Here is a 16,874-nt window from a genome sequence, read left to right as displayed (position 1 = left end):
TTTTGGTCATTCTATTTTCCTCTTTCTCTGCTTCTCTCTCTCTCTCCTTTCCAGGCCTTGATGGTGCTGAAAGACGCACAGCTCTATATTCAGGTTGCAATCCCAAAATGGGCTTTTTGAATTTTGGTTATTTTATTTTCTGTTTTACAAAGGAGAAAAGGAAAATCAAGTCCTTTGTAAATGTTGTATCTGCCATTTTTCACCAGGAAAATGGACAATGCCTTGTATATTTCGGTTTTCTATTTTTGGATTTTGAAATGAAAATCAAATCATCATTCGTTTTCCATTTTTTATTTTCTGTTTCTGAAAAGAAAATAGAATGACCATGCAGATAGTCTTTATTCCATGCAGATGGTGGCACAACAACAGCGAGCTCTAGTAGGCTACGCTACCCATAAAAATGTATAATGTGAATTTATCTCTATCCTGTATCCCGTGTTTGCTTTGCTACCGGCATCTCGTAGCGTACCGCGAGAGCTCGTGTTTTCATGTGAGTTTGGTGCGTTCAGTTTGGTTCAGCTGCAGTGACAAGACTAGTGTGTCATCCCCAGTTTTTCAGTCGTCATAAAAAAAATCTGCAGAAAGCAGTGGGTTAGTGTATACGCCCAGTCTTTTCATAAACTGTTGGGATTTTAAAAGTTGTGTGGTGTATCCCCAGCCTTACTTTGGTTCATTCTACCTTTCATTCACTGAGCTCACACTGACAGACTGATTGTCCTCTGACACTAATTGATGCACAACACAAAGACTGAGTCTGCTCCTGAACGCCACACTGCAAAACCAACCAATTAGAATTGAAGAATAAACACCTAAGCCTGTTTTACGCCACACTGCAAAACTCTAACCAATCGGTATTGAAGAAAAAATGACTGAGCTTGCTCCTGAACACCACACTGAAAAACTTACACCAATCAGAAGTCAACAAATGACTGAGCCTGTTCCTGAACGCCACACTACACATGGTACAGGACAACACAGCTCTAGCAGACTAACTTAGTAGTACTGCTGGTAGTGATGTAACCTGTAACAAAAGCATTTTTACCCATAATGTAATAACATTTTACTTGATCGACCATTTATTACATTTCAGGCCGGTGACGTTTTTTCACATTGTGTTTGTTGGGGAGAAAGTGAAGTTACTTATTTGTTCTGTTTACAGTATTTTGTTTCATGGAATAGAGGAGGGAGGTAAACCCTAAACCAGCTCAGACAGAAAGGGCTGTGGGTGAGATAAAACCCTTAGGAAGCCATAGCAGGTTGGAAACACTTTATTAGTATTATATTCAGCTACTGTGTTATTATTATTATTATTAAGCCTACCCCTTTAACTGTGTTTGGTTTCTTCATGCTGTCATTTTTCATGAGATGTGCTGCATAGTGTCAGGAAGACAAAGATACAATCCTTCACCTTTGAAGTAGATCTCTGGTGCGATGAGGTGTTAAACTATTGTTTCTGTAATTCTGAGGTTTCAGGTTTCACAATGCAGAGGGCCCAGCATGTTTTACAGCTAACTTTATCACCTTCTGTTAAACCCCTTTAAACTTATTTTTGATGCTTTACATTGTGTTGTTGGTATTGCAATATCATGCAGCTTACATACATAATAAAACGTTTGCATATTCAACCTATACGCTGTGGAAATTCTATGTTCTTGTAATAAAAAAAAGTTTTCTCCGCCATAATTGAACACAAAACCAAAGTTCATTGTAGGACAGAGAATATCATTTCTGTGGCCTTAGGTTCATTAAAATCACAAACCTTGTCACAAACCCATGTTATTGCCAAGCAGCACATCACTGACATAGAACACTTTTATGGCTTTCTTGGCACAAACTCAGGTATACTTAGTGTAAATCCCATTACACTTACTGGTATTCTCACCTGTTGTGTTGTGTATTACTATTTGCATTTAGTGCAAATAGCATTGTAACAAAAACTTCAAGCCAAACAGCGTTTCCCCTTTTATGAATATTTTAATAAGTTAAAATGAGGATAGAAAGGCTGCAATAATTATATTAAAATATTATAAAATTATATGTGACCCCCACTCTCCTTTACCTTCACCTCCTCCACTCTTCCTCCATGCTCCCCACTTCCCACTGACCCCCTCCTTCCCTTTTCCAAAGACTGAATACATCCAGAATACATCCACACTTTTTTTTCCCTTTTTCTCTTCTCTGTCTTGTTTGTCTGTTTTAGGTTTGTTGCTCCCCTCACCCTCCTTTACTTTACCTCACTCTCCTTCTATAACCTGTGATATGTCAGTTATGTCGTCTTCATGTCCTAATGTTTTAATGTCTCTATACTTTGTCACATGTTCACCTTTTATTGTTTCTTGCACAGTTAAATAAAATAAAATAATAACAATAATTATTGTGTACATTTTAATTAAATTCATGCTCAGTATTAAGAAAATAAGGAATTTTAGTTTGTCACTTTGCACAAAATAGAACAGAAACATTCCATGCACACTGCCTTCAATACACAGCGCTTTATTGCTGAGCTTTCGGCCTTAGGCCATCATCAGAGCAAAGTGAATAGTACAACAAACACACAGAACAAAAGAACCACTACACAGGTGGATACGATGAGTTCATTAGTTCAATTAACCAATCACAGCATAGTCCCTAGGATCATCAAGCGACTACGTTTACATGGACTGCAAGAATCCGACTATTGACCTTATTCTAAATAAGACAATATTTCGATTAAGGTGTTTACATGAGTTGCTTATAGAATATTCCATTCATATTCCTGTTTACATGCTACAGAGCAGAGTCTGATTAATGACTGAAGACACGCCCACATTACGTCCTACGTCCGAGTTTCCCTCCGGAATTCATCATCTTTCAAATCAATATTGGTTACAGATACCATACATCAATATAAGAGCCTACAATATTATATTGAGTATTTGGGAAGAAAGAAAATGTTTATCCAAATAACCAAAATATAAAACAAAAAAAACCCCAAAGTTTGTCATTTTGCACAAAATGGGCGACTTATTTATTTCAATGGGACCAGGAGTGCAGCAGATACATAAGATGTGAGATAAAAAGATAGAAAATAAAATAAGCATGGCAGGTAATGCAATTTCAAAATGTAAAAATGCATTCATTCAACTAACTGAATATTTATTACCATAACACTTGATTTCAATGATTACAGTTTTGCCACAACATGAAAATTGTGCAGCAACAAATCAAATAACAAAAAGAATTAGATTTGTTTAACGCATGCATGGACATATTTCGGAATTGACCTACATGAGTGTTATTGTCCTCTTACTGTATGGTGCACATTTTTCCTTTTTTTCCCACAGCGTCTCCCACAGCTGCTCCACCTCCTGCTCCTGCAGTTGCTCCAATGATTCCCACTACCGCTACACCTACTGGCCCTCCCAAAAAACCAAATACTACACCTTGCAGAAACCCTATCAGTCCACCAACAACTGCACCCCAAATTGTACTTTCAGCTTTCACTCTAGCTTTAGCTTTTTCTGCCTCCATTTCTTTTCTAAGCTTCTCTTCTGCTTCCTTCAGAGCTTCTCCTTTTAAACGTTGCTTCAGCTCCTCCTCCTCCCTGCGTCTCTTCTCTTCAATCTCTTTCAGAATCTTCCTCTTCTCCTCTTCAATCGCTGCTTCAGCCTCCTTGAACATCTCATTGGTGTAGCAGCCTCCTCCATTCACTGCCACCATCTTATCAATCTTCTGCAGCAGCTCTGTGACCTGAGAGCGGTTCTTGTCCTCATTGTCAAATACATGATATCCACCACAGCACTGATCTGTGAACTTTTTAAGTTCTTTACTGCCACTGATATATTCTTCAATAGTTTTTCCCTTCAGCTGGTCTCCATGAGTGAACAGCACCATTGTGTACTTGGCTGCCTGAGAACCAAAGATCTCCTGAATCATCTTCACTGTCTCCTGCTCCTCCTTAGTGAATCTGACTCCCAGCTGTATCACCACCAGGAACACATGGGGACCAGGAGAGCACAGACAGATGCACTTATTAATCTCCTTGATGACGTCATCTTGACTTTGATCTGTGTCAAACAAGCCTGGAGTGTCAATCACAGACACCTCTCTCCCATCCACTGTCTCCCTGTCTTTACCACAGCCTGATGTCACAGAGGAAGAGGAGAAATCGGATTTAAATGCCTTTTTCCCCAGGATGGTGTTTCCTGATGCACTCTTTCCCACTCCAGTCTTTCCCACCAGCACAATCCTCAGATCTTTGCTCTGCTCTTGTCCTGTGGAAGAACAAGTGGACCTCAGTTAAATCTGTCACATTGTTGATATGAGATAACGTTTTTAACTGTGAAAGCACTGAGTCTTGAACATCAGTCTGTTTGATGAGAAGTTTTTTCCTCATTATTCATTATTCAGTGTTTAACATGTACAGTACAGCGCCTTTCTTCCTTCCTCCTTGTCTTTAAAAAGTTCTTTAGACTGCAGGGTGAATCTGAAAAGGTGAGCAGGTAGCAGGTAGTGACTGACCTGCACTTGGTGAGAGTGGAATGAAATGGCTGTAAAGCTGCCAGTGGGTTGTGCTTAGGCTCAGTATACTGTGTGTGTTTGTCTTTAGTGCACTGCTTACAGAATCTGACCAAAGCTATGGTAATGATATCAGAGAGGAATCCACAGAGGTTCACTGGCTTCCATATGAACCACCATGCCCTCCTCCAGCTAATTAGAAAACATTAAGGCCTCATACATGATTTTTATTTGTGAGCAAAATGAACAGATTACCAATATATCTGCTGATATTTACCTTTTTTGTATGTTATCATGAAAAACAGACATTCATAAGCATACTATTAGGACAATATGCAGCTGTGGATCAAACAATAGTGAAGGGTGTGGTGTTGCTTTATAGTAGCATTTAGCAAGCTATCAATTTATTTAATAGCTTCAACAGTTTAAATGTTAGCTGTTCATTAGTCTCTTAAATTAATTTAAATTTGTTTATCCTTGGAGTGCAAATATAAAATGAATGGAGAAAAACAATTCATTCATGTTCTCCTATTCTAATCTCGTAGAACTAGCACAAAGTAGCATAGCAGCACTTACTAATACATTATGTGCAAGTTGATTAATACCTTGCCCACTTTTCAACGGTTGATGCAGAGCTGTTGCTATCTGAGAGTTCTGGTCTCTGTGTATTGGGTGTAATAACAAAGATGCCAGGTCTTAGTTTGGACTACTTACAAACATATTTAAAGGAAAAGATCACCCATTTTGAACTGGCACATATGTTGTAGCTTTTTGTAACTGCAGTAAAGATGTAGTAGTGTATCCATTTTTCCCAGTACTACTGAAAATAATTGTGTTTATTCCATTTCACCGAGCTCACTCTAACTTGCCTCCTATCAATGGACTAAAATGATATCTCCCATGATACACTTCCTGTGTCTGGCCTTGTAGGCATGGTCTCTAGGGCTTAGTTTTGGTGAGTAGGGGCATAATATATGTTTTGGGGATGTTTTGTTTTACACTTTGATTCTTGACTGAGATTGGGAAGTGTCAGTGTCATTGCATAATAACAATAGCCTATATGAAGTACAGCAAGGATACAGACTCAGGATACAGACTCAGCTGCACAAGGGATTGTTTTCCATTGCTTTCCCCAAACAACGTAGAAAATTTAAAAAAAAAAACTTCATAAACAAAATAATGCACACTTTTGTTTCATCAAGACTCGATTACTGTAATCACGTACTCCCATCCTGACCTCCCTTCACTGGCTCTCAATTCAAGCCAGGTCAGTCTTTAAGGTGCTTCTGTATATAAATCAGGCAAGGCAAGGCAAGGCAAGGCAAATTTATTTATATAGCACATTTCATACCCAAAGGCAACCCAAGGTGCTTTACAGAGAACACATGCAAAAGCACAAGAAACAAATGATAAAAAGCGAGCAAGCAAAAGGACACAGAATAAAAACAATAAAAGCAAACAGGCAAATGCCCACAGATTTAAAAAAAAAAAAAAAAAAAAAAAAAAAAAAATAGTAGTATAAAAGAAAATCAATTAAAAGCAATGGTAAACAGGTAGGTCTTTAGCTTAGATTTAAAAGTAGTCAGCATTGGCTCAAGTCTCAGCTCCACTGGCAATTTGTTCCACATTTGAGCAGCATGGAAGCTAAAGGCAGCTTCACCATGTTTTGTTTTTACTCTGGGAACAGTCAGTAATCCAGAGCCAACCGACCTAAGAGGTCTGCAAGGTTCGTATTGGGTCAGGAGATCTGATAGGTATCTTGGACCTAAACCATTCAATGATTTATGGACAAGTAATAGAATTTTGAAATTGATTCTGTGGGAAACAGGTAGCCAATGTAGTGCTCTGAGAACTGGAGTTATATGCTGGTATTTTTTGGTCTTTGATACAACCCTGGCAGCCGCATTTTGGATGAGCTGAAGCTGTCTGATTGCTGTCTTAGACAGACCTGTAAACAGTCCGTTGCAGTAGTCCAGCCTGCTAGAGATAAAAGCATGCACAAGTTTCTCTAGGTCATGTTTTGACATCAAGTCTCTGATCCTTACAATGTTTTTAAGGTGATAAAAGGCTGATTTAGTTATTGATTTAATGTGACTACTGAAATTTAAGTCTGAATCCAGGATAACACCGAGGTTTCTAGCTTGATTTTTGCTCTTCAAGGACAGACTATTTAGGTGAGCAGAGACTCTAAGTCTTTCTTCTTTGGCCCCAAAAACAATGACTTCAGTTTTTTCTTCATTTAACTGGAGAAAATTTTGGAACATCCAGCTACTAATTTGTTTAATGCATTGTCCCAGGGAGTCTATTGAACTGTACTCGTTAGGTGACACGGCTATATATATTTGCGTATCATCTGCATACATGTGATATGAAACCATACAATTTTGAATAATATCAGCTAATGGGAGTATGTAGAGATTGAATAACAGAGGTCCGAGAATTGACCCTTGTGGAACTCCACACGTTGTTGGGAGACGCTCTGACGTACAGCTACCGATTGATACAAAATAGTTTCGGTCCTGAAGGTAGGACTTGAACCAATTTAGGACCATGTTAGATAGACCAAACCAGTGTTCAAGTCTGTCTGTTAATATATTGTGATCAACCGTATCAAATGCAGCAGTAAGGTCCAGTAACACGAGGACAGAGACTTTACCAGAATCTATGTTGATATTAATGTCATTCAGAACCTTGATAAGAGCAGTCTCTGTACTGTGGTGGGGCCTAAAGCCAGACTGGAAAATGTCAAGGTAGTTATTTACTGCCAGAAAGTTGCTGAGCTGTCTAAAGACAACTTTCTCAATGATTTTACTGATAAATGGCAGGTTTGATATGGGCCTGTAGTGGTTAAGTACAGATGCATCCAGATTAGCTTTTTTTAAATGTGGCTTGATTACTGCAGTTTTCAGGGCTTTGGGGAAGACCCCTGAAAGCAGTGAACTGTTAACTATCTGTAATACATCTGTTGCCAGGTAACTAAAAACTTTTTTAAAAAACACTGAAGGCAGCGGATCAAGGCAGTACGTGGAGGGTTTGAGATGTAAAACAATTTCTTCAAGAGATGTGAGGTTTATGACATCAAAATGAGTCATCTTTACCAGATTAGTTCTAGTAGATTGCTGAGGCGTGTTATATAGCGTAAGTGAGGAAGCACCGATAGTTTGCCTAATCTTTTGGATTTTTTCTGTGAAAAAATAAGCAAAGTCATTACATGACTTTGTAGAGTTGAATTCGGGAGGCATTGGTACTCGTGGGTTGGTGAGTTTATCCACAGTGGCAAACAGTGTGCGTGCATTATTAGTCTCCGAGTTAATGACCTGAGACAGGAATGATTGTCTTGCATTTTTCAGTGCTAAATAGTATTTCTGGAGACTCTCTTTATAGAGATCATAATGAATTTGGAGTTTAGTTTTCCGCCATTTACGCTCAGTTTTTCGACACATTCTTTTTTGGATTTTGGCCTGAGGGGCGTTCCTCCATGGTGCCTTTTGCTTACCAGAAGAGACTTTGACTCTAACTGGCGCAATTTCATCGATGACGTTTAAGATTTTAGAATTAAAATTGTCCAGAAGATCCTCGACTGACGTTGACAGAGACGTGGGTATCGTGGAGATTGCCTGAGAGAATGCTATGCTGCTGTATTCACTGATATAACGTTTTTTGACTGTTTTGGACCTAGTGCGAGTGTCCACTATGACAGTCATATCAAACAGAACACAGAAATGATCCGATAAGGCAGCATCAAGGACCATGACATTGGAGATATCAAGACCTTTGGAGATAACCAGGTCCAGTATATGGCCTTTGTTGTGAGTAGGCTCTTTTACATGCTGAGAGAGTTCAAAGTTTTCCAAGATAAAGGAAAGTTCTTGGGCATTCCTATCATTTGGATTGTCAGCATGAATATTAAAATCACCAGTAATAATTACACGGTCAAAGTCAGTTACAATAATGGACATCAATTCTGCAAACTCATCAAAAAATGTAGCTGAATATTTTGGTGGCCTATAGATATTTAACAGGATAGTTTTAGCACTCCTATTTAGTATAACTGCGAGATATTCAAAGGAGTTGTATGTACCAAATAGTAATTGTTTGCAAAAGAACACATCCTTGAATATAACAGCTACACCACCACCTCTTCTTCCTGCTCTAACTACATCCAGAAAGTTAAAGTTGGGGGGCGCTGACTCAATAAGAGCTGCTGCCCTGTTGTTTTCATCCAACCATGTTTCGGTTAAAAACACAACGTCAAGTTTATGATCTGTAATGAAATCATTAATCAAAAAGGATTTGCCTGCCAGGGATCTTACATTCAGCAAAGCCAAATGTATTGTGTCAGGGACAGGTTCAGAGATTATTGTCTGTTGGCGGTCAGATTTAAAGAGCTCAGTTCTGTTATGGAAAGAAGTAGAATTGTCCACATAAATTACGTTTTTGGTATTGCAGCAGGCTTTCAGCCAGATATGGAGCTGGCGTACGCGGCTGAACTTAACATCGCCAAAGCAAGGGGGGGGGAGAGGGCCGGAGATTACGTAATGTTTACCAGCCGCTTGCAGCACATCCATAAGACGAAGGAAGTCATCTTTGAGTTTCTCAGACTGTTGAGATTTTATGTCATTTAATCCAACGTGTGCAACGACTGTGGAGACGGAGGGATGATCATGAATACATTTTGGAAGGACATCAGTGATGTCCTGTACTCTGGCTCCTGGGAAGCAGAGAGTTTTTGCTTTTGGGAGCAATACATGACGGACGATGGATGATCCAACCACCAGAACAGTGGGGGGACAGCGTCCCCGGGGAGTGTTGCTTGGAGGTCTGTCCGGATCAGATGACATGGGAGCAGGCTCAAGTACAGGTCCAGTGGGGGGTTCCGCGGGGGCTAGGAGCTGCCCGGGTTTCCTTCGGTGTGAGCAGATACTTGTTGCGGGCTTGGAGTTAACCATAGCCTTGGTGGATAACACTGACGGGGAAGCCCTCTCCGCAGCTGCCAGAGAGGGACGGACCTCCAGAGTGGCACCTGAGCCAGAGGACAAGCATCCATTTGGAGTCGGAGAAGGTGGACAGCCCAAGTTTTCCAAAGCCTGGAACTTGTTTTCAAGTCTCAAGACTCCAGAGGTGCGGGGCCGAGCAGCAGAAGAGCCACGGGACCCTCTGCCCTTCACTAGGCTCCAAGGCTCGGGCACGGATGGAGTGGAGCAGGATTGAAACTTCGGTTTTGCTCCGAGGCTCGGCCAGATGTCCTCCCTCAGGTGTAAAACGGATGCGGAGGCTAGGTCACCACTAGCAGCCATTGAGCCTGACCACGGAAGAGTTGTATCGTTGTTCCCACAGACCGGAGAGCGAGGCGGGCAGGACTCTACCGGAGCATTGCCGCTAACTGGGCCCAGGATGGAAAGATGTTTCGACTGGGTTGCTGCAACGGTGGAAAACCCCAGGATCAACTTATCCTTCTCCTCTAGTTCGTCTTTCAGGCGAGATATGTCCAATTTCAGCTTAGAGATGGTAAATTCACAGGAGCCACACTGCGCCATGCTGAAGTAGTCTAGGCGGTAGTCTCCAGTAGTAGAAAGTGTCCGTGCCAAGAAGTGAGATCCAAAAGTAAAATTGCTAAAATCCTTAAAATCCTTTAAAAATAAAGTAAAAAATAAAACATAAAAATAAAAAAGTTAAAAATTAAAAGGAAATAAAATAAAACATAAAAACACAAATTAGTGTCTTTATGCTAAAAACATCGCATAAAAACACTAAAAACAGATAAAGGCACAAAATCCGGGAGAATAAATTAATCCTGTTCCAGATAACGAAGACGGAATCCGTCCCGGGTGTTCTCTGCAGCCGATGCAGATAGCTGATGACGACCAATCACAGCGCCAAGCGGCAAAAACAATACCCGAAGTAAGGAAGTGTAGTACAGTGAGGAGAAATAGCTGCCACTACAAGTTACTTATTAGAAGTTTTATTTAAAATTCTGCAAGCTGCGCATGTAAGGCCGACTCGTTACACACACGCCAGTAGGGCCGACTCGTCACACACACATCCACACATACAACGTGCAAGGAATTGCTGTAGAGCACCCAACCTCCCAGGGGCTAACCGGATAGCAATGGGACACCGATCTGTGGAGCCACTGCAACCAGCAACCACAGCTAAGTTGACCACAAAGGAGACAATTGGCAACTTACCCCCAGTGTAGTCGACCGCCAGGTGAGGAGCAGCTAGCCGGAGAGATGGCACGGACAACACCAGAGTCAGCAGCACAAATGGAAAGTGGAAACTTCCCCTCTGAGCTGCCAGCTACGGAGAGTTAAGCGACCGGCCAGCCGGCAGAATCACGTACCGGAGGACACGGAGGCAACCACAATGACCGGTACCCAAAACAACCAGGGCTTCACCAGAAGAGAGGCAACAGGTAGCAACCACCACACTCCAGCACGAGCAGTGTGAACGAGCAGTGTGAACGAGCAGTGTTCACACTGCTCGGTGCAAGCCCAATACGTGGGCTTGCACCATCATACTTATCCGACCTCATCATCCCTTATGTTCCCCCTCGTGCCTTCCATCGCAGCACACTGGTTACCTGACTGTCCCTAGAATCAAGAAAAAATCTGCGGGCAGTAGAGCGTTCTCCTGCTGAGCTCCCTATCTCTGGAACCAGCTTCCTCTGACAGTCAGGGAAGCTAATTCTGTTGAAATCTTCAAATGAGTTTCTACCTGGCAGTGGGCGGGTGCTGCCCTGGCTCCTCGGTCGTCGGTGCTGCCCTAACCCCCATCCCTGCTGCTGTTCCCACCTGGAGGTAGAATTACGACCGCAGCCCTCTAGCGCTGATCTTGGCCCCTTCTCATCGCCGCATGCTGCCTCTCTCTGTCCTTTCTGTGTTTTTTTCTGTTTTCTCCTGTCGTTGTTCCCCATGATGCTGTCACTGTTTTGCCCGGCACCTGATCAGCCGTCCCGGTGGGGGATCCCTCCTTGCCTCGGCCCACCCAAGGTTTCTTCCATTTTTTTTTTTTCCTTGGGAGTTTTTCCTTGTGTGCAATTGAGGGTCTAAGGCTGGCGGTGCCAGGAAGGTTAGGCTATGTAGAATAGGTAGGCTGTTTGTCTTGCTAAAATCTGCTTGTGCCTGTCTTCTGCTTTACGCTGTTTGTCCTATATCATTTTGTTCACCACTGCTTTTGATCAGTTAGATCTAGTTAGGCTCATTCTCTCTAAAGTCCTCTGAGACATGCTTGTGATAAAGGGCTTTATAAATAAACAAATTGACTTGACTCGCTTCCGACGATTTTGACCATTACGGTAATTTTTTTCAGGAATGGGAAGGATAGAGCGCCGCTTTTAAACAGCGAGGGAGGAACCAAGCTAGTTTAAAAAAAATGAAAAGCTACTCCCAGAGAAGGCAGATATGCTATTTTTTCTGCAGAAGAACTGTTGATTTACCAGTCTATATGGCCATTGTGTAGCTTCTACTCTGTTTTGAAAAAGACTGTTTTTCTACATGTGTGGTACAGTACAGAACTAAGTTCTTTGAATGTCAAGCTTTGAGTTTTAGTTCTTATATATTATGTGATTTGCAACATTGCTAAGAATATTTTGTTACTGCACTATGTGCAAAAGAAAAACAATACAAATTCTGGAATATTTTGTTGCTGCAAGTTAAAAAAAAGAAATACAGATTCTTCACTTAAGAGTTTTAGTTGTTAAATAGAAGGCTATTTATAACTTTCTTGTGCTGAAAGCTATTTTGTTATTGCATTGAGCGCAATAAAAACAATACCTATTATTTAACTAAGAAATTGCCGATTGCAGATTTGATAAAATCTTTTCGAACCCCATCCCTACTCCTCATTGGCCCTCGATGTCTTGGCTGGCGGAGGTGAAACTACTCCTCTGCTGCCCGCCTTGGCCTCTCCTGTTGCGCAGGGACCTGTTGTCCCAGAACGGCCTGCCCTGTGGGCCTGGCCCGTGAATGGGTTACTCTGAGCACTGCGGGATTTCTCCAGAGTGTTAGAAATAGCATTCAGAATGCTCGGGCGTCCTCCACTAGATCTTTATATGATTGTAAGCGGAGGGAGTTTGAGGAATGTTGTGCTAAGGCACAGGAAATTCCTTTCCAGTGTTCGGTGGGTGTGATCTTATCCTTCCCTCAGGATTTAATCGATAAGTGGAGAGCCTTCTCCACTATTAAAATGTACTTGGCCGCCATTGCGGTGTGCCATGTTGGCTTTGGGGGCAAGACTGTGGGTCAGCACCCCCTTGTCTGCCGGTTCATGAGAGGGGCACGGAGGCTGCTCCCGGTCTCTAGGCCGGTTTCCCCTTCGTGGGATTTGACTGTTGTATTAGAGGCTCTGGTGAGTCCTCCATTCGAGCCTATTGAGCAGATTGGCCTGAAGCAGTTGTCGTTTAAGACGGCTCTATTGTTGGCTTTGGCATCAGCATAGCATGTGGGTGATATTCACGTGCTGTCGGTGCATCCTGCATCTATACTCTTTGCCCCTGGGAATTTACCTTACGGCCTAACTTTGTCCCTAAGGTCATCAGCTCATACTCGCCTGTGGAGCTCGTTGCTTTCCAACCTCTGCCGTTTAGCTCTCTGGAGCAGCAGCGGCTGCACCCAAGAGTGTAACTTTGGTTTGAACATTGGGGGGGTTGAGATGCATAGACCACGAGAACACCAACCCTGTAGGGGGGTCCGGGGGCATTCCCCCCCTGAAGATTATATCAGCTGTGAAATGATCATTGAATTTTAGGGGGAAAATACTTAAGACTACTGATCAATAAATCAAACATGAAATCACAATATTTGTAAACAATTGATCAAACCAACAGTACAGAAAGTCACCACCAAACCCCATTGTTCAGTTACTGAACGTGTAGTGCAGAAGATGCTGCTATAATGACAGCTAGCTAGCTAACGTTTGCATATGTTTACATAGCCATATAGAACTCCTGAATTGTAATGTACATAGCCTACCTCATACGCCCACTCTTGCACCGACACTTTAGGTCTCATTAATGTCCCGGTAGCTGCTTGGACAGCAGTCATTAAGTTTTGGGAAATCACAGAGCTCAAGAATCAACTTTTCCTCCATTTTTCAAACTCAAGTGACAACAGAACTCATTTCACTAGTCAGGCAACATCGTGTCCACTGATAATCAAATGTGTGGTGAAACTCGCGGTGACACGGTGTCAAAAAGTTAAAGACAATTCAACTCTGTCTGAGCGGGTGGGCGGGCGGTGTGTGCGCGATATGAGCACGAACCACTTTTTCACGACTGCGATATTATTGGGGGGGTCTTAGTGGCCTGTTTGTGATATTAGCAGTGTTGGGTAGTAACGTCGCTACAAGTAACAGCGTTACTAGTTTAACTACATTTCTCAGTAGCGTCGCTGTTTTTGAATCAAATAGCGTTTTCAGTAGCGAAGCTGTTTTATTGATCCAGTCGTGCGGTAGCGTCCACAAAAGCTACTTTCTCCCAGGCATTTCTAAAGCTCAAGAGCTTTCTGCTGCGGTCTGGAATAAATCTTCTAAGGATAGATATGTGACAGCAGCACCACACAGAGGAATTGTGTCTGTGTAGCCGACGGAAGCACTTCCGTGTGACGGTGACATCACGTACCAATCCTTGGGCTGATGCCTACGACGTCTCTGGTGCAGGTGTACACTCACACACACACCAAACATGTGACAAATTGCCAAAAATGTATTTGGAAGATAAAAATTTATGTAAATTTTCTTTTTCTTTTCACCATTGCTAGTTGTTATACCTGAGAAAAACTGTTAATTTTTCATCAGTGTTAAATATTTTTTTGCCTTGTTAAGCCATTTTCACATTAAGCCTTTTAAATTGTCCTGTCCGCTTAAAGTAATTTGCCACAGCTACAAACGTGACGTGTTCACTTTAAACACAATTTATCACAATTTATGCTATTTTGTTTATGGTTTTGTTTTCTTTGGCAATATGTTTTTTTTTGGCTAAGAAAGACTGTTCTATTATGAGCCATAACGGTCAGTTATTGTCTTTTGTGAAACTACAAGGCTTATTTATAATACACTGGAGTGTTTCAGTGTTGCCAGTAGGAGGCAGGGTGGACTCTCTTTGCTACAGACTCTTGTTGCTTCCTCATTCTGCTGAGCAGAGCTGCACAGAACAGAAGCACTGTGCCTGTCTCATTTTTTCTTCTGTTTTACAGGTTTGTGAAGTGTTAAAACACATAGAACTACATAAACATGTTGTTTAATATTTTCATTACATGTAACATCGATTCTGTAAGGGTTATAATACATTTGTTGTTGTGAGCAAGTAAGGAAAGCATTTTTATGTACTGTGTTTGGCCCAAAATCAATCAAAGTGAGATTGAAAGAAAGTTTTAGTTTTGGCTCCAAAACATTTAATTTTTTGAGCTTAAGAATGCTTTTCTTGGTATAGGTTCATGTTTTAAATTAATGTAATATTGATATTATCATATGAGTGTATATTTTTTGAACATTTTTGAGCATTTTGAATACAGTAGTTAAATGTTTTGTAAGCCTTCAGCTCATACATTCTTATTGAACTGAGTAATGTGCTATAGTTTCTTTATTTCCACGATGAGTGAGGTTAATTAAAGAAGCGAAGAAGAGACATTTTTCTCCTGTTTTACAGGAACTCTTGTCTGTTTACAGGCTCACAGTTTGAGACCTGTAACATTTGCAATCAATGATTTTGGTCATGACTAAAGCAACAGAGAATCTTTCACTCAGACAGCATCAGATTGTTCTTTTTAGTATGTACACTTCATTTAACAAGCTAAAGTTACATCACATTCCCAAATGTTTTAGCTGTTGTACATCATGCAATGTGAACGTCAACATGTTTTTTTAATATTATTTTAATAATCATTTCAAAAGTACTTCTACTTTGTCCTGGTAATCTCTGGCCTAACTCAAGCAATTCAGTAGACTCAAACACTTCGTCTTTGGATTAAAATACATTAGCCTTAACTTGGATGTTGGGAGGTTCCCTCTTTTCCCACCGACTTCATGCACAGCTCTGATATCAAGCCGATCATCTGCTTTTCTTAGATCAGTTCATAGATGAAAAATAAGACACAAACTTACCGCTGTGTTTGCTGACACTGCTCATGTTTGCTTGCTGAGGTGCAGTTCAGTTCAGATTTGTAGATCAGTACAGGTGTGTAATCTGTTCAGGGGTGCAGATCATATTAAGTTAAAGGGATAGCCAACTAAAATATACAATTTCTCATTAAAATGTTTTTTTAGTCATTGTTGGGTATAAAAAACACAAAACTGCGAGAATCTGAAGTAATTTCTACACTGAGAAAAGTGTTGAGAAATGTTAAACTTTTCGGGTGACATGAACCGCTGTTTTCTCAGCCAACCAATCGCGATGAAGCAGAAGCTCACCATTTCCCATAGCAACAACAAATATGGAGAAAGTCAAAGCGCCGGTGGAGAAATTGGTCATTGTAATAAGTGAATTTCCGTTACCACAACAGCGATCATAAAGGCAGTATGGATTATACTGTACATGTATTGTAAATATCTGGTAAGCCTTTGCTTGTTGCACAACACTGTGTTGTCTGATAGAAGAGCTAACCAGCTGGTTACTGAGCTAGCAGCTGCTAAGCTAACGTCAGATGACGTTATCGTGATCTGCTTTTTACTTCTCCTCACCAAGGCCAATTAAGTTCATTTTTTCAATGTACATTTCCCTCTCTGGTGGAGGCAGTGTGCTGAAATAATTCTTTGAATGCCTTGTCAGGCTGTCCATATCTGAAAAGATTTCCTCCCGATCGCCGCTTTTGCCGGTTTGTTAGCCATATTGTTTTCCCCCACGGTGGGCGTGGTTTTCCAAGTATGACGCGCTCTGCAGTGTCTCTATGCTGGAGAGCCCACTCACATAGTTTATAATAAAACTGTGACTTCATCAACATGATATTGGTTAGGAAGTAAATTCTAAAAACAGCAATACACCAGCCATGTGCCTGACCACACAACTTATTTTAAGACCAGCCCGCCCAAATGGGCACAGGTTCATTTGCTATTTTCAGACTATGGGCACTGACAGGAACACTGACAACTGGGCCAATCTGCAACTAGCAAATAAACCCACTCACATAGTTTAGAATAAAACTGTGACTTCACCAACATGATATTGGTTAGGAAGTAATTATCAGCTTTGTGCTGAATCAAAATAGTAATATAACATATACAGTATATGTAACATTTCTCTCCCTGTCTTTCAGTCAGAATAACCATTTTTCTTTGTACCACAGAAATGTTGAAACTGCTCCGTTTTGTAACAGATGTAAAAAGTTAACACCAGATTTTTAAAAATCTATCTCAAATGAGCAAGGAGATATGGACAGAAATGT

The 16,874-nt window shown here is 41.2% G+C and overlaps 1 protein-coding gene across 1 annotated transcript; it reads right to left on the bottom strand.

Moving 5' to 3' along the window:
• Positions 1-3,285: 3,285 nt before the first annotated feature.
• LOC139647553 (GTPase IMAP family member 7-like) lies at positions 3,286-15,677 on the bottom strand. The gene is made up of 2 exons (XM_071523472.1): positions 15,598-15,677; positions 3,286-4,253 (listed from the first exon to the last, which is right to left on the bottom strand). The coding sequence occupies exons 1-2, from the start codon at positions 15,620-15,622 to the stop codon at positions 3,286-3,288; spliced, it is 993 nt and encodes a 330-aa protein (XP_071379573.1). The 5' UTR covers positions 15,623-15,677.
• Between the last annotated feature and the right edge of the window lie 1,197 nt (positions 15,678-16,874).

Source organism: Centroberyx affinis, unplaced genomic scaffold (assembly GCF_046629955.1).
Source record: "Centroberyx affinis isolate AG114_WGS23_722 - 3 ecotype Tasmania unplaced genomic scaffold, CSIRO-AGI_Caff_v1 ptg001092l_1, whole genome shotgun sequence".
NCBI lineage: Eukaryota > Metazoa > Chordata > Actinopteri > Beryciformes > Berycidae > Centroberyx > Centroberyx affinis.
This window is presented reverse-complemented; position numbering and strand designations above follow the sequence as displayed.